The sequence below is a fragment of the Lithobates pipiens genome, unplaced genomic scaffold (assembly GCF_037356315.1).
Source record: "Lithobates pipiens isolate NorthernLeopardFrog02 unplaced genomic scaffold, aLitPip1_a1.2 Scaffold_23, whole genome shotgun sequence".
In the NCBI taxonomy this organism is placed as follows: Eukaryota; Metazoa; Chordata; class Amphibia; order Anura; family Ranidae; genus Lithobates; species Lithobates pipiens.
In genome coordinates, this window is record NW_027507785.1 from 319,429,458 (window position 1) to 319,452,934 (window position 23,477).

The 23,477-nt window shown below is 43.2% G+C and overlaps 1 protein-coding gene across 1 annotated transcript in view; it reads left to right on the forward strand.

Moving 5' to 3' along the window:
• LOC143926656 (FRAS1-related extracellular matrix protein 1-like) overlaps window positions 1-23,477 on the forward strand; it is a 264,491-nt gene that overhangs the window by 213,489 nt on the left and 27,525 nt on the right. The window contains 4 exon segments of the mRNA XM_077450596.1: window positions 5,151-5,352; window positions 7,546-7,690; window positions 10,207-10,336; window positions 17,498-17,570. Coding sequence (XP_077306722.1) covers window positions 5,151-5,352; window positions 7,546-7,690; window positions 10,207-10,336; window positions 17,498-17,570 — 550 coding nt within the window.

Below are 23,477 nucleotides of genomic sequence, written 5' to 3' on the forward strand. Positions count from 1 at the left end.
TATGTACACTTGGATATATACATACTTATGTTTTATTATTATTATTTTATGACTTTTTATTTATTTTTTTTACTTTTTTTAATTATTATCACTTTCCCCCCCCCCCCTTCTATTGGTTAAACTTGTGTCTAGCTATATATATATATATATATATATATATATATATATATATAATTATTTTTTTTATTTTTCTATATATATATATATTTGTATATATGTGTATGTGTATATATATATATATAGATATAGATATATATATATATATATATATATATATATATATATATATATATATAGCTATATATATATATATATATATATATATATATATATATATATAGCTGCTGGCTATTTTTGGGCTTACCGTTACCTTCCGTTCTTCTTGTTGCACGTCTAGGGGATGTCCCGTGGTAACTGGCCCAGTAACTTGAGACTGACAATAGATCCACTTGAATGGATTTTATTTGCAACTTAAACCATTGAACAGTCTTTCAACTTGGGATCAGAGGGTTGGAAAAGAGTTCAGGTACTCTCAATGTCAAAGTCTATAAACGTTAGAGAACTTGCTTAGTTTGACTGCATCCAGAGAATAGCCATTCACAGCTGGATGAACACTCCGGTTGGACAGTCCCTCTCTCACAAGGCCTAGCAGCCAACAAGGTGTTTACTCAGGAACAAAGTCTTTCGTCACAGACGTTGTTGCAGAACACGTAGAGAAACTAAGCTGTAGAACACTTGTAGGATACCTGGATCTTTCAGCCTACTTGGCGATATCCACAAGTCCGGATTCTCTCGGTTACTTCAGGCCTTCCAGGCTCTTGTTAAGAAAACCAACCCGTACGTGGGGTTCTTCTAAAGAGTCCTCCCCTGGAATGCTCGACGTTCAATGGGTCTATCTCAAACTGGAAACAGCACCCATCCACCTTGGAATCCTTCTTTAGTTCCCTTGCCTTGGGCTAGCCAGCCCCGAGGCATTAAAGTCAGGTGGATCCGCACCACAGGCCATAGCCTTCCTGGGAGCTGGTCAGGAGGACCAGGACCATGTACTCAGCACTTTGTAGTGGAACCCTGAACCACGTGACATGGTGAAAGAGATCACCATGTGTCCATGTGATTGGGGGTTGGAGGGGTGGTAAAAGGTGCGCCCATTATAGTAACAGAAAGCGGAGCCCACGTAGTAGATTGCAGCTTTTCTTTATTTGTCACAAGTAATAAGTCTCAAATCAGAACCCAATGTTTACGCGTTTCAGACATGGGTGGTCATATGTATTGTCCTTTCCTTTCACAAGAGGATTTTTATATACAGTATATGAGATGTGTATATATATATATATATATATATATATATTTTTTTTTTTTTTTTATTGTTATTATTATTATTTTATTAATCTTAATGTAAATGCATTTGAGTAAGATACTGAAAGAAAAAAAAAAAAAAAAAAATATATATATATATATATATATATATATATATATATATATATGAAACATGTTGTCCCAGCCTTGGGCCGGCCTGTTGAAGACAACAAAGAGTTAACGGCCCTGAATGCCTAAACTGCTTATTTGGTAAATTTGTGGCCTAGATTGCTAATCACGTGTCATGAGATGTCAGGTAGGGAGCCATCAATTCAGAAATACAGAACGCAGTCAGCGAGGCGGCTAATTAGCTGGACAGCAGCGTGGAGGTGGGCGTCCCGCGGGGTGCACATTGCTTGAACAGGTGAAAAAAGTTTTTGCAGTTCACGGTTTTTGCAGAAGGAACGTTCTTCCTAAATGAGCAGGAAAGACTAATTTAGCAGACATTTCAATTTTTTTTTTTTTTTTTGTTGTTGTTGTATACTCATAAAATAATCATAACTCATAAAATTTGATTTATAAAATCATTTCCAGCGATGATTTGTTCTTCAGTCACCGCCTTCAGGGGCATGCACCATTGCAAACCTGCCGAGCTGTGTTGTTAAAGAAAAACCACGATCAGTCCAATTTTTTTTTTATTAATTATTTAATGTGTTTTCGGGTGATGTATTCAGAGCAGTTTAGTTTATTTCATTTACTACTCTTTGTATTTCTTTTTTTTTTTTTTCCTCTATTTTTTTTTTTTTTTGTGTGTGTATTTTATTATTTGCACAATCACTTTCTATTTTTTTATTTTCCTTTATTTTTTTGGCTGTCGGTGGAAAAAAAATCAAATTAAAAGACCAATGAGGAGTATTTTCTTTTTTCTTTTTTTCTCTTGGCACAAGAACAGGTCAAGGACAGTTTCTACTCAGGAGCCGTTTAAAAACCAATTTGCCCTTCCTACCACCAAAAAAATAAAATAAAATAGAACTCCATCCCAAATGAATAATCAATCTACAAAAACATCTTCATTTTGTTAGATAATCATTCACAATATTATGGTAACATTCTCTTTCTGTTCCAAGTTTACCTGTTGATCCTACCAGTGCTTGTGATAAGGAAGCTATGGGGAACAGAGTTCTTCTTGAGTCACTGGGGCAGTGATCCAATTTGATGTTGGTCACCCATGTGACTCTGGTGGCCATCTTGGGTGTTGCAGGGTCTATTTAGACCCTGGCCCCTGGGTTTGGCACAGGCGTGGTTAGTACAGGCAAAGAGTCCCCCCCGTTAGGGATAGTAGTAGTAATAGGCTAAGCTTCCTAACGAGGAGGGAAAGCATAGGGTTACTACTAATGGACATCTTTCCAATTGGGCACGAGACGACCAGGCCGCATTCTGCCCCTTTCAACAGACACTGTCAGTCTGGCTGGTATCTGTCTACGTTTTTGGAAACTGTGCACCCGGCTGGGCAGCCTGTGCCCCAGGTTTATTGTGAACTGTTGCTGCATTACTTCAATACAAGTTTCTTTTGTACCTGCCTGTGTGAATTATTGCCTCCGCATCACTCTGCACCCAACATACAGAGCCTCCAATTCATCGCCACATTATTGATAATGAATTATGTCCTTACCCATGACTCCAGCAACCTAGAGGCGTTGTCAGCCCTTCCATCCATCTCCCCATTCCTGTGAATGAATTATGTCATCACCCATGAGTCCAGCACCCTACATTCATGTAAATGAATGATGTTATTGCTCCTGGGTCCAGGGCCCCAGGGGTGTTGTCGGCCCTACAATCCACCTCCATATTCCCGAGAATTAATTAGGTCCTCACCCATGAGTTCAGCACCCTTCCATTCATCTCCACATTCCTGTGAATGAATGATGTCATCACCCATGAGTCCAGCACCCTAGAGGCTTTGTCGGCCCTCCAATGCATCTCTACATTACTGTGAATGAATGAATTTTGTCAGCCCTCCAATCACTCCACATTCCTGTGAATGAAGGATGTCATCACCCACGAGTCCAACACCCTAAAGGCTTTGTCAGCCCTCCAATACATCTCTACATTCCTATGAATGAATATTGGCAGCCCTCCAATCAATCTCCAAATTCCTGTGAATGAAGGATGTCATCTTCCATGAGTCCAGCACCCTAGAGGCTTTGTCGGCCCTCCAATACATCTTTACATTCCTGTGAATGAATGTTGTCAGCCCTCCAATCAATCTCCAAATTCCTGTGAATGAAGGATGTCATCTTCCATGAGTCCGGCACCCTAGAGGCTTTGTCGGCCCTCCAATCAATCTCCCCATTCCTGTGAATGAATGATGTCATCTTCCATGAGTCTGGCACCCTAGAGGCTTTGTCTGCCCTCCAATCCATCTCCACATTTCTGTGAATGAAGGATGTTATCACCCTTGAGTCCGGCACCCTAGAGGTGTTGCCAGGCCTCCAATCCATCTCCACATTCCTGTGAATGAAGGATGTCATCACCCATGAGTCCGACACCCTAGAGGCGTTGCCAGGCCTCCAATCCATCTCCACATTCCTGTGAATGAAGGATGCTATCACCAATGAGTCCAGCAGCCTAGGGATGCGGTCAGCCCTCCAATACAATGAATGAGTCGCCAGAGATGTTGTTGGCCCTGCAATCCATCTCCACATTTCTGTGATCGAATGATATCATCGCCCCTGTGTCTGGCAACCTAGAGGCATTGTTGGTTCCCCAATCCATCTCCAAATTCCTGTAAATTATATCAACACCGTGAGTCCGGCACCCTAAGCCCTTGTACACACGGTCGGACATTGCGACGGAAAATGTCCAATCGGACCATGTTGTCGGATAATCTGACCGTGTGTGGGCTCCACTGGACTGTTTCCGTCGGAATATCCGGCCGACAAAGTTTTAGAGCTGGGCTATAAAATTTTCCGACAACACGATCCGATCGGACTTTGTCCGATCATTTGTAGAGAATTCCGATCTGACAAAGTGCCACGCATGCTCAGATCAAATTCTTAGACCAAAGATATTGGCTACTAACCTGAATGTAGTCCTGTCATAACGAAATAACGTCATCACTTTCCGAACGATCGGATTTTCCGACAACTTGTGTTGTGTACGGATTTTGTTGTCGGAATGTCCGACCGCGTGTACAAGGGCTAAAGGCATTGTCAGCCCTTCCATACATCTGCACATTCCTGTAAATTATGTCACCACCGTGAGTCCGGCACCCTAAAGATGTTGTCAGCCCTCCAATACATCTGCACATTCCTGTTTACAGCATACAAGGAAAAGATAGAAGTGCACACCGAAAGCCGCTCGATTTAAAATTTGACAGAAAGACTTCAGCACCATCCCCTCCCGAACTACGCCCCCTAATGTGTTTCCCCTGTCATGGGCTTAATCATAGATTAAGCCCATGTTGGGTGAAACAGGTTAGTGGGGCGTGGTTCTTTATGTGCATACACTTGCCTTGCACTTTCATTTCCAAATTGATTTCAGTACTGTTGCCCGGTTGCCATGATGACTCTGGCTTCAGTGTTTTAAGTCACTGATACAGAACTGCATGTCTGCTCAAGGGTTGGTGACTCAAAAATGATTGCAGTCAGAGGGTCGGTTTACAGCCAGGCAACCAGCATTTTCAGTAGGAGGTCAGCAGCTGCTCTTCATAACGTCTTAAAATTGTAAGTGCTGTGCAGAATATCATCAGCCTGAATGGCACCACCAGTCCTGCATTACCATGCATCACGTGTTTTTTATTGTGCATTACCACAACACATAGGTCTAACACCCTGTGCCTTCGCTTTTTTAAGGTGGAGCATGTGGATAAAATGCCCCCAAAAATTCTACAGAAGGAGAGACCATCTACAGTGGAAAACCTGAAAGATGGGAAATCTGTCATCCAGATCACATCACGCAACTTGAAGGCTTCGGATCCTGACAGCGATGATGATGACCTTCTCTTCGTCATTTTAAGATCTCCCAGTTTCGGACACTTGGAAAATGCAAAGACAGGTAAGGACAATGGGAGTCGTCACTGCAATAAGGTATCCCTCAAACTTCCTATGGAGGTTCTCATTTATCTAGGGGATTGTATATGCAGCGCTTCCCCCGCAAGGGCCACTGATTTATCCCAGGTTTCTCCCTCTCTGTAGTGCAGCAGCCAGGCACAAAGCAGCATTCACTCCTCTGGTTTATTGAATAGTCTAGGGCAGTGGTTCTCCTATCTATCTAGTGCTGTGACCCCTTGATAAAATTTCCCAGGTTGTGGGGACCCCTAACAGTAAAATTTATTTTCGTAGCGTGGGCTGTCGGTACCCAAGGCTAGACAAGTAATTTGCTCCCCTAACCCACAGACTTTTTGCACTCCCTGAGTCCCTTCCACTCGTACAGTATTAAACCCCCTTATGTTACATTTTAGGATGTACCACTCTTTGTTCTCATTTCTTTCCCTTTTACCTCTCTATCCTGTTTTTGTTTTTTTTTCCTTGTTCTTTCCCTCCCTTTCTTTGTCCCCCCCCCCCTCTTTTTCTCTCCCTTCCATGTATTCTCCTTGGTGGGGGAATGGGATCAGTGGCAGTGCTGGCGGGGGTAGATGGGATCAGTGGCAGTGCTGGCGGGGGAGTTGGGATCAGTGGCGGTGCTGGCCGGGGGAGTTGGGATCAGTGGCAGTGCTGGCGGGGAGTTGGGATCAGTGGCAGTGCTGGCGGGAAGTTAGGATCGGTGGCAGTGCTGGTGGGGGTACTTGGGATCAGTGGCAGTGCTGGCGGGGGGAGTTGGGATCAACGGCAGTGCTGGTGGGCGGAGTTGGGATCAGTAGCAGTGCTGGCGGGTAGTTGGGATCAGTGGCAGTGCTGGTGGGGGGAGTTGGGATCAGTGGCAGTGCTGGCGGGGAGTTGGGATCAGTGGCAGTGCTGGTGGGGGGAGTTGGGATCAGTAGCAGTGCTGGCGGGGAGTTGGGATCAGTGGCAGTACTGGTGGGGGGAGTTGGGATCAGTGGCAGTGCTGGCGGGGGGTTCTGATCAGCCAGCTTAGGTGCTCTTGATCAAGTTCATCTGCTGATCTGAGAACTGTAGTGGGGACTTTTAATTGCAACTCTAATCACAGGTAGTGTTACTCACTGTGTCCTTGACTTTGTGGTGTCTCGCAGCAGTGACACCTATGCCGAAATCAGGAGATGGGGTCTCCTCCAGCCTCTCCCACTTCACATTCCTCGCCAGTCAGCTGACCTCTAGTTTCGAAGAGGCTGAGTGGGCGGCCGTGGGCTCCAGGGACAGCCCTGCCGGGCAGCCGCAAAAGGACTGGGAGAGAAGTGCGGGCTTCAAGAACAGCCCAGGATTCGGTGACCCCTGGCAAATCATCATTCGACCCCCAGGGGGTCCCGACTCAGAGCCACTGGTCTAGGGGTTTGCCTTTTTTTGTGTTTATTGCTGAGTAACTTGGATAGGGTAGGGAGCCGTGGGATACTCCAGAATGCTGACCGGCTATAAAACATAAAAACAAAGTACATGGACTGAGAGGTGAATGCCAGGCTGAGCAGGGTGACAGGTGGGCCACAACACCTCCCTACGGGGGTACCGCTACACTTGTAATGATAACGGAGAGTGCAGTTTCTGTAGCCAAAATTGGTTTTGCCCCAAAATTAGCCATTTCTTCATTGGCTAAATTTTACTGAAGCTGAAACTTTTAGGGCCCATTTAAACATTAGCGTTCTTTGGCATTACATAGTTACATAGTTAGTTTGAATAAAGCCACCAGTCCATCTAGTTCAACCTGAGTGAATGTCTACAATTGTCCCTATCCCTGTACATTGTACACTCACATTGGTCCCTACCCTCAAGGAGCCCACAATCCAAGGTCCCCACTCATATACTAGGGCCAATTTTGGACAGGAGCCAATTAACCTACCTGCATGTCTTTGGAGTGTGGTAGGAAACCGGAGTACCCGCGTGAGGGTTGCGTCGAGGCAGTGGACCTTCAATGCATTGGAAAAATGTAAATTGACCCTTCTGTTTTACTCATTTAACTTCTATGGTTAAATTTGCTTTGAAATGAAAAAAAAACCTAAAAAATCTAGCCTTGTAACAAAGAAAATTAATAAAAAAAATATGGCAGTTGGTTTTGATACACAGTGATTTAGTCATTGGGTTGGGTTTACATCTACTTTAACCATTTTGTATCTGCAAGTAAATTGGTTTTATTTCACAGGTGACCACATAGGAAGAACGTTCACACAGAAGGATGTTAATCAGAGGCTGATTCGCTATGTCATTAACCCCTCGTTAGATGTGAATTCAGACAGCTTTGAATTTCAAGTCTCTGACCCGGCTGGAAATAAAGGTCCTCCTGAAATGTAGGTTCCTTGTGGAATATTGAGGTCTTTGTGCTGACAAGAGTATCTGTTGCTAAGCCGTGCAGGGACAAGTTACATTAGCATCATAGGTGACGCCCCCCCGGCTGCCCACTTTTGAACAACCGTGACAGTTACTGGTCTGTAAGGACATGGCGGCTGCCGGCTTCTAAACAACCATGACAGTTACTGGTTGTTAAGAATGTGATGGCCGCCCGCTTCTTACTGTAACAACTATGAGAGTTACTGGATGTTAAAGCGGAGTTCCACCCAAAAGTGGAACTTCTGCTTTAAGCACTCCTTGCCCCCTTACATGCCACATTTGGCATGTCTTTTTTTTGGGGGGGGGGGGAGTGAGTACCTAGTTTTGACAGATACTTCCTGATCCACTTCCTGATCCACTTCCTGCTTCCTTCGCCTTGCTGCCTAGACGACTCCTCCTCTCCCCCTCCCTCTCTGCAATCTTCTCAGACATGTCGCAGGTCACAGAAGATTGTATGGCCACGAAGAGAGCACGGCGCGACTCGCGCACGCGCAGTGTGCACCCGGCTGTGAAGCCACAAGCCGTCACAGCCAGGTGCCCACACTTGCAATGACGGCGGCGCGGAGAGGAGGGGAAAGGAGCGAGGCTTCGGGTGGCCGTATTTCTGGACCATGGGACAGGTGAGTGTCTGTTTTTTTTAAAAGTCAGCAGCTACAATTTTTGCAACTGCTGACCTTTTATAAACTTACAAACGAGTGGAAATCCGCTTTAAGCGGGACAATTTTTAAGGCAGGGCAAAAGGGGCAGCTGCCCTGGGCCCCATCATTGTAGTGGGGCCCAAAGCAGCTGCCTCATACTTGCCAGCTATCCCAGTTTAAATTCTCTTATCCCTTGAAGTTTTAGTCCCATGCTGTGTCCTGATACCTCAGTGTAAACTTCTGCTGCCCAGCTCTGCCCTATTGCCATATACAGATGGCCCACTTGCAGACCCTGTGTTTACATGTAAATAACCTGCATTGATATGTAAATAGTGGTGGCATTAATATGTAAATAGTCGTGGACCGCGGCATTGATATTTAAATAGAGGCTGCATTCATATGTATCCCCCTGAGGTCACATCCACCATCACTTCTGCTGAATGCTGCCCACTGGGGAGGTAAAGGAGCATGCTTGAAAGTCCTGCCTACAATTGTGGTCATTAAGCCTAACATCATGTTCTGCAAAAGTAAGCAAATTGGAGGTGGAGCCCTTCTTCAAAATAACATGGTGCCATAGCACCCTGAATTTTGGTAACAAATCAGTGAGCAGTAATGCTGTGCACTAACCTCTTGCAACCAATCAGAGCAGTAGTAATGTGCAGTAACCTCTAAAAACCAATTCGTGAGTGGTATACATGTTCAGTAACCTCTAGCATTCAATCAGCGATCAGTATTGATGTACATAATAATAATCTCTAGCAACCAATCAACAAGTAGAAGTCATGTGCCGTAACCTCTAGAAAATAACAGTGAGCTATAATGTGTGCTGTAACCTCTAGCAGCCAGTCAGTGAGCGGTAATGATACACTGTAACCTCTGGCAACCAATCACAATCGCTGCCTGATCTGATTCAGTAAACTGATTTTGAATCTAGCTGCTATTTATTGTATGTCTCAAAGCATGTGGAGAGCGAAATTGCATGGAGGAGGGGGCCCAAGAAAATGTTTGCCCAGGGTCCAGTCAATATTAAAGACAGCCCTGGCTTTAAGGACACCACCGGCCGCCTACTTTTTGACAATCAGCTATGTTAAATCTGTGTTAAGGACGCCGGTTACCGGCAGCGGTAAATTATTGAAGGCCTTCACTACTAAAATACTTTATGACTTTCTAAAATAACGCATGCGGTATATTAGTAGCATTTTTTAGTGAATGTAAACATTTTTTTGAAAAACGCTGTGCGGTATCTTACCGCATACTTGGATAGGGTAAGATATCGCTTTGTGAATGGAGTCTAAAGCCGCGTACACACGAGAGGATTGTCTGGCCAACTAAGTCCGTCAGACAATCCGACAGACAGTCCGTCCTACTTTTGAATGAACGGACTTGACCACACACGATGAACAGACAGTCCGCTGAAAGCTTGCGCGATGACGTGTACGGCACGTACGACGGGACTAGAAATACGACGTCCAATACACTGCAATGCAACCTTCCGCCGTGTAAATCCTTTCTGAGCATGCGCCATACTTAGTCCGTCCAACTAGCCTACTCACGAGCGGACTGTCCGCTGAAACCAAAGTTGGACGGACAATATTACGGAAATTCCGAAAGACTTAGTCCGCCAGACTGTCCGCTGAAAAAGTCCGCTGAAGCCCACACACGAGCGGACTGTCCGCTGAAACACGTTTCAGCGGACTAAGTTGGACGGACAATCCTCTCGTGTGTACGCGGCCTAAGTGTTAAGCTGACTACAAGACATAAAAGTTTGTGTTTTGTTTTATTTGTTTGGTTGGATGTACTCTGAAAATCTGCACATTAATATATTTGTCCTCTTTCAGCCTTGAACTGCAGTGGTCGATCTTACAACTTGCTGAGCCGTATTATCGGGTTTGTGAAAACTCAGGGACTCTCGCTATCACACTAATGAGAACAGGGAGCAGCAAGGATCCATCATTTATTGGTATAAAGGTAAGATCTGCTCTGCTGCTAGACAATGGAAACATTTCAAAACATTCCATTAAAAATCACTTTAAGAGGCACGTCACTGCTTAACTAAGGTTTCTAAACTTGCTGTGCACAATGTTGCCTTGGAGCACCAAAATACATTCTAGGGAAATCAAAAAAAAAAAAGGTGTGCAAAGTCATGCAGTTCATTTTATTTTCAAAGCAGCCCCAGCCAGAGTAAAAAAGCCTCTTCTCTTCCAGGGTTGGAGCATTCCTTGCTTTCTACTGTCAAGAAGTGGTCTCCCTGCAGAGGTCTGGAACACCCCTCGCTGTGTCACACCAGGAGTGTTGAGTTCAGCAAAGCTCACGCATTCTGCTAATTGGAGAGCTTAGGGCTCTGGACTTGGGTGTATGTGAGACCTCTACGTAGAGACCGCTGCTTTGACACAAAGAACAAGGGTCCTTCTAGGCAGCATGCTGGTGGGGCAAAGGCCTTTTTTTGCTCAGGCTGTGGCTGCTGTCTAAAGAAAAGGAATTGTAAGACTTTGGCCAGCCAAGTTCCTCCACCCCAAACTCGCTCATCCATGTCTTTATTGACCTTGCTTTGTGCACTGGTCCAAATCATTTGGTGGAGGGGGGATTATGGTGTGGGGTTGTTTTTCAGGGGTTGGGCTTGGTCCCCTTAGTTCCAGTGAAGGGAACTCTTAAGGCGTCAGCATACCAAGATATTTTGGACAATTTCATGCTCCCAACTTTGTGGGAACAGTTTGGGGATGGCCCCTTCCTGTTCCAACATGACTGCGCACCAGTGCACAAAGCAAGGTCCATAAAGACATGAAGGAGCGAGTTTGGGGTGGAGAAACTTGACTGGCCTGACCTCAATCAGATAGAACACCTTTGGAATGAGTTAGAGGAGAGACTGTGAGCCAGGCCTTCTCGTCCAACAGTGCTTGACCTAACATATGCACTTCTGAATGGTCAAACATTCCCATAGACACACTCCTAAACCTTGTGGACGGCCTTCTCAGAAGAGTTGAAGCTGTTATAGCTGCAAAGGGAGGGCCAACTCAATATTGAACCCTACGGATTAAGACTGGGATGTCATTAAAGTTCATGTGTGTGTGTGTAAAGGCAGGTGTCCCAATACTTTTGGTATTATAGTATATTTTGATGCACCTGGAATTTATTTATCAGATTTAATTCATCTTTAATGGTTCCGAAAATTCCACTTTTACAATTCCAGGAAAATAGGTCCGGCATGCTTTTTAACAGTAAAGCAGTCTCCTGTACTGTGGGTATCCTATTCTTGACACTGAATCTCCAGCCTGAGTTCTGAGTACACATCTTAACCAGTCACTGAAATCTTATATGAGCTGTAACATATTAATGGCATTTCAAAAGTTATTGCAACCTTTCCAGTTCTGATAATCAGCTCTAACCCTTTTACTAGCGGCACCGTACATAGTACATCATTGGCAGCGCGCGGGGGAGGAGACTAACACAAATTCCAAGCAGCTAGGGATTCTGATGTAAAGGGAGACTTTGACCTAAGGGAGGCTCTAATGTGAACTCTGATGTTGGGGGTGGGCTGTAGCTGTCTGTGTAGGCTGGCTCGCCAGGGAATGATCCCCGGGGTATTATCTTTCTGACTAAAAGGCTCTACAATGTTTTTAATTAAAACATGGGTAGGTTGAGGTGTCAGGACCTGCATCTGAACCTGCAACCTCTGCTGCATCTGGCAGTGTCTCTTGCTGAGATGCTGGACAGCTCCCTGCACAATTCCTTGAACAATCTTGCCTTGAACTTTGTTTCTGGTGAACCTTGAACTATTTGCTCCTCCCTTGAACTTCCTATTTTAGCCATGCCTTTGCACTTCCTGATTGTCATATTATTGTGCTCTCTCCAGTCAATATCTCGCTCTTGTCTCTCATGCTGCCATCCATATCTTCACTACCACTTGTTACCGACCTTTGGCTTGTTCCTCAACTACACTTCTGCTTGATCCCAAGCTGCTATATCTGCTACTGGTCCCCTGCTTACTCATCTCCTGGTGGAGCGATCCTGAGGACTGCGACTTGGTACTAACATGCAGCAAAACCGATCCCCATCATCAGGAGCTCTGGTGAAGACTTAGGTTAGTGCTTAGACGCCACACCTTGGGTGAACCCATGTCATCCATCAGGGTGGCCTGCTTGTATACTTATCCTGCTGGTCATTGGGAGCCTCTCTACTGCTACTGGCCTCTGAGCCTGACCCCTGACCATGACACAGGGGTTGAGTAGTCACAGAGGAATCCCATAGAAGTGATCTATTGTATAGGTAGGAGAAAAGGGTTCGTGGGGGTGGGCGTTGGAAGAGGTATAACTAAGAAGAGGGGAATAGGGTGGTGGAGAGTGAACAAAGGACTAAAATGGGAATTGGATGGGGGCGAGAGTGGGAGAACCACTGAGGGGTATAATGAGATGCTGTCAAGGAATGAGAGGAACTGAAGGTAGTGAGGGGGTGGATCAAGTCGGGGCAGTAGGAAGGGGGTAGATGGGTACTGTGTCCGCTCATTTCTGCCCCCCTCCCCAGAAGGCACTTCCCCTCTTCCGAGTAGAAGAACTGGAATCATGTCTTGTTGAACACATCTGATCTATTTTCAGGTCAGGGCCTCCATCCTTCTTATATTGTCTACTTTGTTGAGTCACAATGGAACCACTGAGGGGCATAACGAGATGTCAAGGAACAGGAGGGAGACGAGGGGATGGATGAAGTCAGGGAAATAGGAGGGGGATACATGGGTACGGTGTCCATTCAGTCCAGTCCCACCATCAGGCACTTACCCTGTTTTGAGTGAATGAACTGGAACCAACTGTGTTGAACACATCTGATTTATTTTTAGGGGCGAATGGGTCAGATCTTCCATCCTTCTGATGTTGTCTATTAAGTCACATTGGAACCACTGAGGGGCATAATGAGGGGTTGTTCAGGAATGAATGGGAGGTATGGGGATAGATAATACAGTGTCCACTCAGTCCTGTCCCTCCAGCAGGCACTTACCCTCTTCTGAGTAGATGAACTGGAACCAATAGAACAATGTCTTGTTAAACACATCTGATCTTTTTTTTGGAAATCAGTCAGGTCCCCCATCCTTATGTTGTTGTCTACTTTGTTGAGTCATATTGGAAACACTGAGGGGCATAATGAGATGTTGTCCAGGAATGGGTGAGAGATGGGGGGGGGGGGGGGCGTAGATGAGGTCAAGGCAGTAAGAGGGGGGTTAGATGGGTACTGTGTCCATTCAGTTCTGTCCCACCAGCAGGTGCTTACCCTCTCCTGAGTAGATGAACTGGAACCAACTGAACCATGTCTTGTTGAATACATCTGATCTATTTTTTTGGGAATGAGTCGACCTCCATCCTTCTGATGTTGTGTACTTTAAGTCACATTGGAACCACTGAGGGGCATAATGAGATGTTGTCTAGCAATGGGTGGATGGGTACTGTGTCCGCTCCATCCTGTTCCACCAGCAGGCGCTTACCCTCTTCCGAGTGGGTGAACTGGAACCAATAGAACCATGTCTTGTAGAACACATCTGATCTATTTTTTTTTTTTAAACGAGTCAGGTCTTCCATGCTTTCCGATGTTGTCTACTTTAAGTCATATTGGAATTGAAGGGGGTATATACTTTGCACCATTAGGCTGGAATACAGGCTTCTGATGGATTTATGAGATGTCTCGGAATTGACTTCTGATATATTATGGAGGGGAATGAATTATTGATGAGGGAGGAGAAAGGAAAGGGTCAAAGGGTATATGGAAGTTTGTAAATTATTTTGGGGAAAAGAGGTCTTCCATCCTTCCGATGTTGTCTACTTTAATGCCGCGTACACACGGGCGGACTGTATGGCCTACTTAGTCCGTCGAAACACATTTCAGCGGACAGTCCGCTCGTGTGTAGGCTTCAGCTGACTTTTTCAGCGTGCAGTCTGGCGTACTAAGTATTTCGGATTTTTCGAAATTCTGTCTGTCATACTTTGGTTTCAGCGGACAATCCGCTCGTCAGTAGGCTAGTTCGACGGACTAAGAATGGCGCATGCTCAGAAAGGATTTACACGGCGGAAGGGTGCATTGCTGTGTATTGGACTTCCTATTTCTAGTCCCGTCGTACGTGCTGTACACGTCATCGCGCAAGCTTTCGTCGGACTGTTTGTGCATCCGTGTGTGGTCAAGTCCGTTCATTCGAAAGTATGACGGACTGTCCGTCGGATTGTATGACGGACTAAGTAGGCCATACAGTCCGCCCGTGTGTACGCGGCTTTAGTCACATTGGAATTGAAGGACTTGAAAGACTTTGCACCAGCGGGCTGGAATACAGGCTTCGGTTGGATTTATGAGATGTCTCAGGAATTAATTCTCGATATACTATCGTGGGGATTGAATTATTGAGGAAGAAGGAGAAAGGAAGGGTCAAACGGTATATGGAAGTTTGTAATTCATAAAAGTTTCTGGAAATGTCAGTTTAGGGCCAGTCCCTGCAGAGTCAATTTTATTCAACAGGAAGTGGATTCAAGCATGCTTGGGACAAACATAGATCTAGTCAAAAAAAGTTAGGGAAAAAAAAGAAACATTTTTAAAAAATGGAGCAGATTTGATGGACCACTTGGTCTTTTTTTCTGCCACCTTCTGTTTTTAAAGGTGAACTTAGCCTTTAAGAATAGATGACTATAGAATTTCCTCAAAGGAGAATACATTTTCTTTTTTTCGAAAAACTCCAAAAGCTTAGTCCGGGTAACTAAAATTTCATTATTTTATATTAAAAAATAAAAAGATTTGTGTACCTTCTATGGAATATTCCTGTTTTTATCACGTTGGCAAATAATCCAGTAGAAAGAAAGAAAACTTTTGATTTCCTTTAAACTATATACTGTTCCGGAGCTTTTCTGTTACTCTAGAATTTTTGGGTTTAATACAACCAAATCCAACATCGCTTTTTTCTCATGTTTTTTTTTTTTTTCTTGCAAGTTGACAAAAAAAATCTATAAAGTTTGGGGGCTTTCCGCAGGCTCAATCCTCACTAAATCCTTCCAGCACACACAACACCCGTTTCCTAGTGCCAAATCCTGGAAGGTGTTGGTCTTTGGAGGAAGATATTTATGTGGGGCCACCAATTCTGTGTGCATGGACATGTAAAGAGCGAGATAACAGGCCTGCAAAAAATCTGCTTCAAGTCGATAAGCCGAGCCAAACACAGCGACTGTGCCTGCAGATAACTAACAGTGCCTGGATTCTCAGTCAGGCCTGCAAATAAAAAAAATAAAAAAATCTTTTTTTTTTTTTTATTATTATTTTAGGGAAAACTACTGACTTGTTTTTTTTTTTCTGCTATTCAGTCGTTTTTTGCTTGTTTAGTTTGTTCCCTCAGGGACAGATTTATATTGTATGTTTGAAGGGCTAAAAAAAAAGAAAAAAATGATAGAAAACTATTTCAAGGGCAGGTGTAAATACACTGATTATATCACTTTTTGCAAAAACTAGAAAATGTAGCAAATACCAAAGTTTTTTCCTAATTTATTTATTTTTTTTCTCAGCTATTATACGTCACATTTTTGAAATTATTAGAAAAATGGTTTGCTTTTTTTTAAGAACACTTATTTGTAGTATTTGCAAAACCTAATTTCTTATTCATTGTGTTTTTTGGATCATCTGCTTTTTTTGTTGTTTTGTTTTTACTTAAAACTCTTGACCTGATTTACTCATTTAATGAACCAAAATTAAATAATAAAAAAAAGGAAACAATTTTAAGGGCAGGTACAGAATCTACATACATTGGTTATCTCAAGTTTAGCAAAATGTAAAATGCCATTTTTTTTTCAGAATTCGTTTTTCTTTTCTTTTATTGTGTACGTCATATTTTTGAAATGATTAAACATTTTTTTAGCTTTTTTAGAGCACTTATTTGTTGAAAAAAATAAAATAATAGGGAGACACTATTTTTGATTGTCTGGTTTTTTTTTCCATTGATAGTCTTGGCCTGATTTACCAAAGAATAAGCCAAAGCAAAAAAAAACCTCAAAAAAAACAAAAGGTTTTTTTAAGAGCACTTATTTGCTGAAACAAAAAGAGATGCAGTTTTGGATTGTCTGGTTTTTTTTTTTTTTTTTTTGTCATTGAAACTCTTGACTTGATTTACCAAAGAATAAACCAAAGCAAAAAAAATAGGCAAGAAACAAAACATAATAAAATGACAATTTTTTTTATCTTTTTTTCTTGGTTATTGTACATCACATTTTTTTTAATTATTAGAAAGAAAATGCTTTGAAACTCTTGGCATGATTTACTGAACAATAAACCCAGGCAAAGGCAAAAATAAAAGGTAGACAAAATGTAATGAAATTACAATTTTTTAAATTATTTTTATCTTAGTTGCTGTATTGTACGTCACATTTTTTTAATTATTGGAAAATTTTGTTTTTTTAGAGTCGATAATACATTCGATAATTTGTCTCTCCAAGGGATCTCAGATCTGGCCTAGTGACTGATATCTATAAGGCTGGATTAACACCTAGGGGTGCAACCAAGCGCAGACGGCTCACGTGTAGGGCCACCTATTCATTTTTGGGCTGCTCAATGCGTGAGAAACGTGGAAAAGAAAGTCCTCGACTCGCTTCCAAAAATGCACCACACTAAATCGCATGCTGCGGCACTATGCGGTTTGGCAAAGACTTGCACGCTTGCAGATGTGTAGGGGGGGTGTGATTAATTTATGACACCTTCATGTGTCTGCTAAAGGGCAGCGTATTTCTGTGCGTGTTGGGAAAACGCAATATTTTGCACGAGTTTCCATAGGTGTGAACATGGCCTTACTGAGGACCGGAACTCTCCTGAAGGAAGAATGGAAATTCCAGGTGTTCTAAACCCCCTGAGAGAGAATATTCTGTCTAACTACAGGGAAAGCGCATGGACACCCCCAGATATGCCACCATGTGAAGGAACATCTAGAAGAATGACCATAAATGATAGTTTGATGTTAAAGATGTATTCAGTTACACATCTGTCATTTATGTCTCGTAGTGATCCTGCCTGTGTGTGGATGACGGGGGGGGGGGGGGGGGGCAGATCAATCTGGAGCTTTCTGTTTTATCAGATCTGATCCTGGCAAATGCCGCATAGAAATTATTAATGGAATTATTCTGTTTAAAGGTCCAAGAAATTTCTGCCAGACACGGCCTGGATTTTGCACACAGCAGTGCAAGCCTCGTCCAGTTTGACCCAGGTAACATCAATATCTATCTATTGTATTATCTATGTTTTCTATGTCTATCTATCTTACTATCTATCTATTCCCTTCCAATTCACCTTCCTTCCTTCCATTCTTTTTCATTTATCTTCCTTATTTTCTTCCTTTTTTTCTCCTTTCATTTTCCCTCCTTCCTTTTTCCTTCCCTTTCATTTCCTTCCTGCCTTTATTACTTCCTTCCTCCCTTCTTCACTTCTTTTCTCTATATCCTTTATTTTTCTTCCTCTATTCCTTTACAATTTACCTTCCTTCCTTCCTCTTTTCTTTTTTCTCCTCTCATTCATCCCACCCTCCCACTTTTTCTTTCTCTTTTTCTTCCTTTATTTCTTTCCCTTTGCTACTTTCATTCCTTAATTCTTTTCTCCATATCCTTTAATTGTTTTCCTCCATTCATTTGCCTTTCCTCCTTCCTTTTATCACTTCCTTCCTTTGTTATTACCTTTAGTTTCCCGTCCTTTCTTTTTTCCTTCTTTTCTTCCCTTCCTCTTTTTATTTCTTCCTTCTGCCTTCACTTCTTTTCTCCATCTCTCTCTCTCTCTCTCTCTCTCTCTCTCTCTCTCTCTCTCTCTCTCTCTCTATATATATATATTTTGTTTTTGTCTTTTTATTGTCCTTTCCCTCCTGCCTACCCACTCCTTTTTTCTCTATTATTTTTCTTCCCTTATTTATTCCCCTTTCCTTTTCATACCTTCCTTACTTTTTCTATTTCTTTCCCTTTCCTAGTTCCTTCCTTTGTTACTTCATTCCTTTTCATTTCCTTTCTTTCTCTTTTTCTTCCTTTATTTCTTTCCCTTTGCTTCTTTCATTCCTTGCTTCTTTTCTCCATATATTTTAATTGTTTTCCTCCATTCCTTTCCCGTTCCTCCTTCCTTCCTTTTATTGCTTCCTTCCTTTGTTATTGCTTTTCATTTCCTGTCCTTTCTTTTTTACTTCTTTTCCTCCCTTCCTCTTTTTATTTATTCCTTCTCCCATTACTTATTTTATCTGTCTCATATATATATATTTATTTTTATTTTTTAATTGTTCTTTTTATTGTCCTTTCCCTCCTGCCTATCCACAGTTTTTTTCTCTATTATTTTTCTTCCCTTATTTCTTTCCCTTTCCTTTTCCTTCCTTCCTTCATTTTTTCTTTCTATATTTCTTTCCCTTTCCTCCTTTCTTCCTTGGTTACTTCATTCCTTTATTTTCCTTTCCTTCCTCCATTACTTTCCATATACTCCTTCCTTCCTTTCCCTTTCCCTTCTTTTCTGCCTTCGTTTCCCCTGTTCCATTTTTCTTTCATTGTTTCTTTCTCTTTCCTCATCCGTACCTTTCTACATTGTTTTCTCAATTTTTCCCTTTCCCTTCATTCATTTCCCTCTCTTCCCTTCCTTTCTTCATTTTTTCCTTTCTTCCAACCGCTTCTGCTCCCTCCTTTTTTTTTCTTCCTCAATTTCATTCCCCTTCCTTCCTTCTTTGCTTCTTTTTCTTCTTTTTTCCTCCTTCCATTTCCTGTCTATCTATCTATCTATCTATCTATCTATCTATCTATCTATCTATCTATCTATCTATCTATCTATTATAATGTCCATTTCCTTTCTATCTATCTATCTATCTATCTATCTATCTCTCTATCGTATCTATCTATCTCTCTATCGTATCTATCTATCTATCTATCTATCTATCTATCTATCTATCTATCTATCTACCTACCTACCTATTATTATGTACTTATCTACATGCCTATATCTAACTCTTTTACAAGAGGGCCCACACTTGTTCTGGATTTTTAAATCATTTTATAATTTGGAGCCTCCAGTATTGGGTGAGAAGAGAGGCAGAATTCAGGAATGATTGTATAAACTCCATAATAGCGATTGGTGCTTGTGTTGTTATTCTCTTGTATTCTCATCCTGTCAGCTCACACATGACAGTCTGGTGTAAGGCCATTAGGACCCCGTGGAGGTTGTCAGGTCTCGGAACGAGTTCAGAGCTAGAAAGTGACGCTCTGTCTGAGCAGATTAGGAGGGTGATGATCATTTCAAAAGCCTTTAGTCTTCATTCTTGACAGCACTATATATTAATACTGTACATGTGAAGAGTAGACACAATGTAAGAGAGATATGCATTGGTGGTGACTGGTTGTCCTCTATGGTGAGGAGAGTGACAGGGGACCTGAAACAAAAATCCCCGCTTGGAAATGTGATCTTATCTCCAAAAATCAGAGGTGGGGATGAACGATAGAACATAGCTAAGGCCGAGCGTGGGTCCAAGTTGCAGCACCGGCCCAGATGGCATCTAAAGAAGGCGTTTTGATTTGGCCGGTGTTCTTTCCCCTGGAGTTCAGCTGGGAATGTGAAATTCATTACATTTGTAGCGAGAGGATCACTTAACTCATCAGGATTAGGAGGAGACATCTGTTTTGGAGAGCCGGGTAATAATGTGACACAGGTGTGATATGAAAGGCGGCACAAAGTGTGGGAGAAATACATAAACTGAGCGCCGGGCGGAATAAATTGTCACTCGCCGGTCGGATGACGATCTGCTAATAGTAGAGCTGCTGAGCGGGATGTGTATTGAAGATGAACTGAGCTTGGGGCTTGCTGGAGAATTTGTTTCTTTAATAATGAACATAAAATAACATAAAATCATCCCCTATTCCAAAATAGTTGGGATGCTGTGCTAAATGTCGCATTAAAAACAGAATGGTTATAAGAAAATGTTGCGCTAATTCATATTATGACAATTTTCTAAACTGTGCAGCACAAATATGCAAATAAGTCGTGAAAAAGAATACCACTATATAACACTATGGATGATTGTACACCATATACAAAATCCCAATAAAAAAGGTGAACAAAATAATAATAATAATAATAGAGTCCAGAAGAAAAACACCATGTCCACACTATGGGAATTTTGAGAGCAAGAGTGTCCAATGATAGTAGTAGCACCTTCACCCGATACCACAAATATGCCCTTACCGGATGGGAATGACCCTCTAATTAAAGAGAAGTCAAACAGGCATTGGTACTATAATTTCACAGGAATCCCCTCTTCAATGTTCCACACATGGCTAGATATGACAGGAAGATTAATTTCCAATATTATTATTATTATTATTATTATTAATTTATATAGCGCCAGCAGTTTACGCAGCGCTTTACAATGTATAGGGGGGACAACACAATTACAGTACAATTCAAAAGTTACAGGAGGGCCCTGGTCGTAGAGGAGGTGGTGGTACAAAAGGTAATAGCATTGATACATTGATACAATACATGACATTGATGTCCATAATCAGCCCTCCATCCTCCAAACACATACAGGAAAGGAGAACAAAAAGCCAAATATACAGTATTTCACAAAAGTGAGTACACCCCTCGCATTCTTTTCATGTGACAACACTGAAGAAATTACACTTGTCTACAATGTAAAGTAGTGAGTGTACAGCTTGTATAACAGTGTAAATTTGCTGTCCCCTCAAAATAACTCAACACACAGCCATTAATGTCTAAACCGCTGGCAACAAAAGTGAGTACACCCCCTAAGTGAAAATGTCCAAATTGGGTCCAAAGTGTCAATATTTTGTGTGGCCACCATTATTTTCCAGCACTGCCTTAACCCTCTTGGGCATGGAGTTCACCAGAGCTTCACAGGTCGCCACTGGAGTCCTCTTCCCCTCCCCCATGATGACATCACGGAGCTGGTGGATGTTGGAGACCTTGCGCTCCTCCACCTTCCGTTTGAGGATGCCCCACAGATGCTCAATAGGGTTTAGGTCTGGAGACATGCTTGGCAAGTCCATCACCTTTACCCTCAGCTTATTTAACAATACAGTGGTCATCTTTCATCTTGGAGGTGTGTTTGGGGTCGTTACCATATTGGTATACTGCCCCCGGCCCAGTCTCTGAGGATGAGGAGGGGATCATGCTCTGCTTCAGTATGTCACAGTACATGTTGGCATTCATGGTTCCCTCAATGATCTGTAGCTCCCCAGTGTCGGCAGCACTCATGCAGCCCCAGACCATGACACCCCCACCACCATGCTTGACTGTAGGCAAGACACACTTGTCTTTGTACTTCTCACCTGGTTGCCCCCACACACGCTTGTCACCATCTGAACCAAATAAGTTTATCTTGGTCTCATCAGACCACAGGACATGGTTCCAGTAATCCATGTCCTCACGTCTGCCCCCTCCTTTTTTTCTTCCTCAATTTTACCCCCCTTCCTTATTTCTTTCCTTCCTTTTCTTCTTTTTTCCTCCTTCCATTTTCTTTGCTTCCATTTTCTTCCTTCCTGTCTTTCTTCCTACCTTCCTTTCTGATTCCCTTTCATTTTCCTTTCTTCCTTTTTCTCCATTTCCTTTATTTTTCTTCCTTCCTTATTTTCTCTTTCTCTTTCTCCTCCTGAACCATACCAGGCCGCATGCCCTCAACATGGGGGGGGTGGGAGCTTTGGGGAAGGGGGGCGCCCTGTGGCCCCCCCCACCCCAAAGCACCTTGTCCCCTATGTTGACAACCAACGGCCAGGGTTGTCGGGGTCTGCGGGCGGGGGGCTTATCAGAATCCGGGAGCCCCTCTTAATAAGGGGGCCCCCCACCCTATGTGAATAAGTATGGGGTACATCGTACCCCTACCCATTCACCTAAGGGAAAAAGTGTCAATAAAAAAACACACTACACAGGTTTTTAAAGTAGTTTATTAGGCAGCTCCGGGGGTCTTCTTCTGATGCACTTTACGATGTACCCCATACTCATTCACATAGGGTGGGGGGCTGGGATCTGGGGGCCCCCTTAGTAAAGGGGGCTCCCAGATTCCGATAAGCCCCCCGCCCGCAGACCCCGACAACCAACGGCCAGGGTTGTCAGGAAGAGCCCCTTGTCCTCATCAACATGGGGACAAGGTGCTTTGGGGTGGGGGGGGGGCGTGTTGTGGGCATGCGGCCTGGTATGGTTCAGGAGGGGGGGGGCTCGCTTGCCCCAACCCCCTTCTTGACCAGCGGGGCTGCGTGCTCGGATAAGGGTCTGGTATGGACTTTGGGGGGACCCCCACGCCGTTTTTTCTTGTAGGGGTTACCCTTAAAACTCATACTAGGCAATGGAGCTTGCGAGGTGTCAATCTCGCCGATGGAAGCAGCAACATTGACTTCCTTCGCTAGTCCCGTCGTACCTGAAGTCATGTTCAAAATGAACGGACTTTAGTCCGTGTGTGGGCAAGTCCATTCATTTGGAAAGCCCGGTGGATTTTCCGCCGGTGTGTGGTCGTGTGTGTGCAAGTCCGCTTGTTCAGAAAGTCCGGCGGACCTCCGCTGCAAAGTCCGGTGGATTGTCCGCCGGATAGTTCGATCATGTGTACGCGGCATTAGACCCCTGATTTTAGCTCCCCTTTATTCACAAACCTTGGTCAGCGTTCGTTCCTCCCTTGGTGATTATACTCCATGGAATCTTCTCCTACTCTTACATTGTGATCTTTTTCTCTGATCCCGTACTTTTTCCCCCAGTGCCATCTCTGGAGTTTGAACCCTCTTTTTTTGTTTCATGTCCAGTCCTGTGTACTGTTTTAGTGCTCAGTAAACAAAGTATAATACTTATAAAGTGATAGGCGTGTGCACAGGGTTTTCCGGATGTGCCTGGGCACACCCTAATCACCCTGTGTGCCACTGTCTGGGCAGCGTAGGAATCGGATGTGGAAAAAAACCCCACTTATTTAGACTTTGAAAACCTCAGCAGTGCACCCATGTGAATGAGCCCCAAGACCTTATTTACACGCAGAGCTTTATTTATTACTTTTTTTATTTAATAAAATTAATACATCAGATGAAATTTGAGATCAGGCTTACTCTTTCCATCATAATTTCTCCTTGCACCATCTAACCACACATTCCGGATATCTCCTGAATTC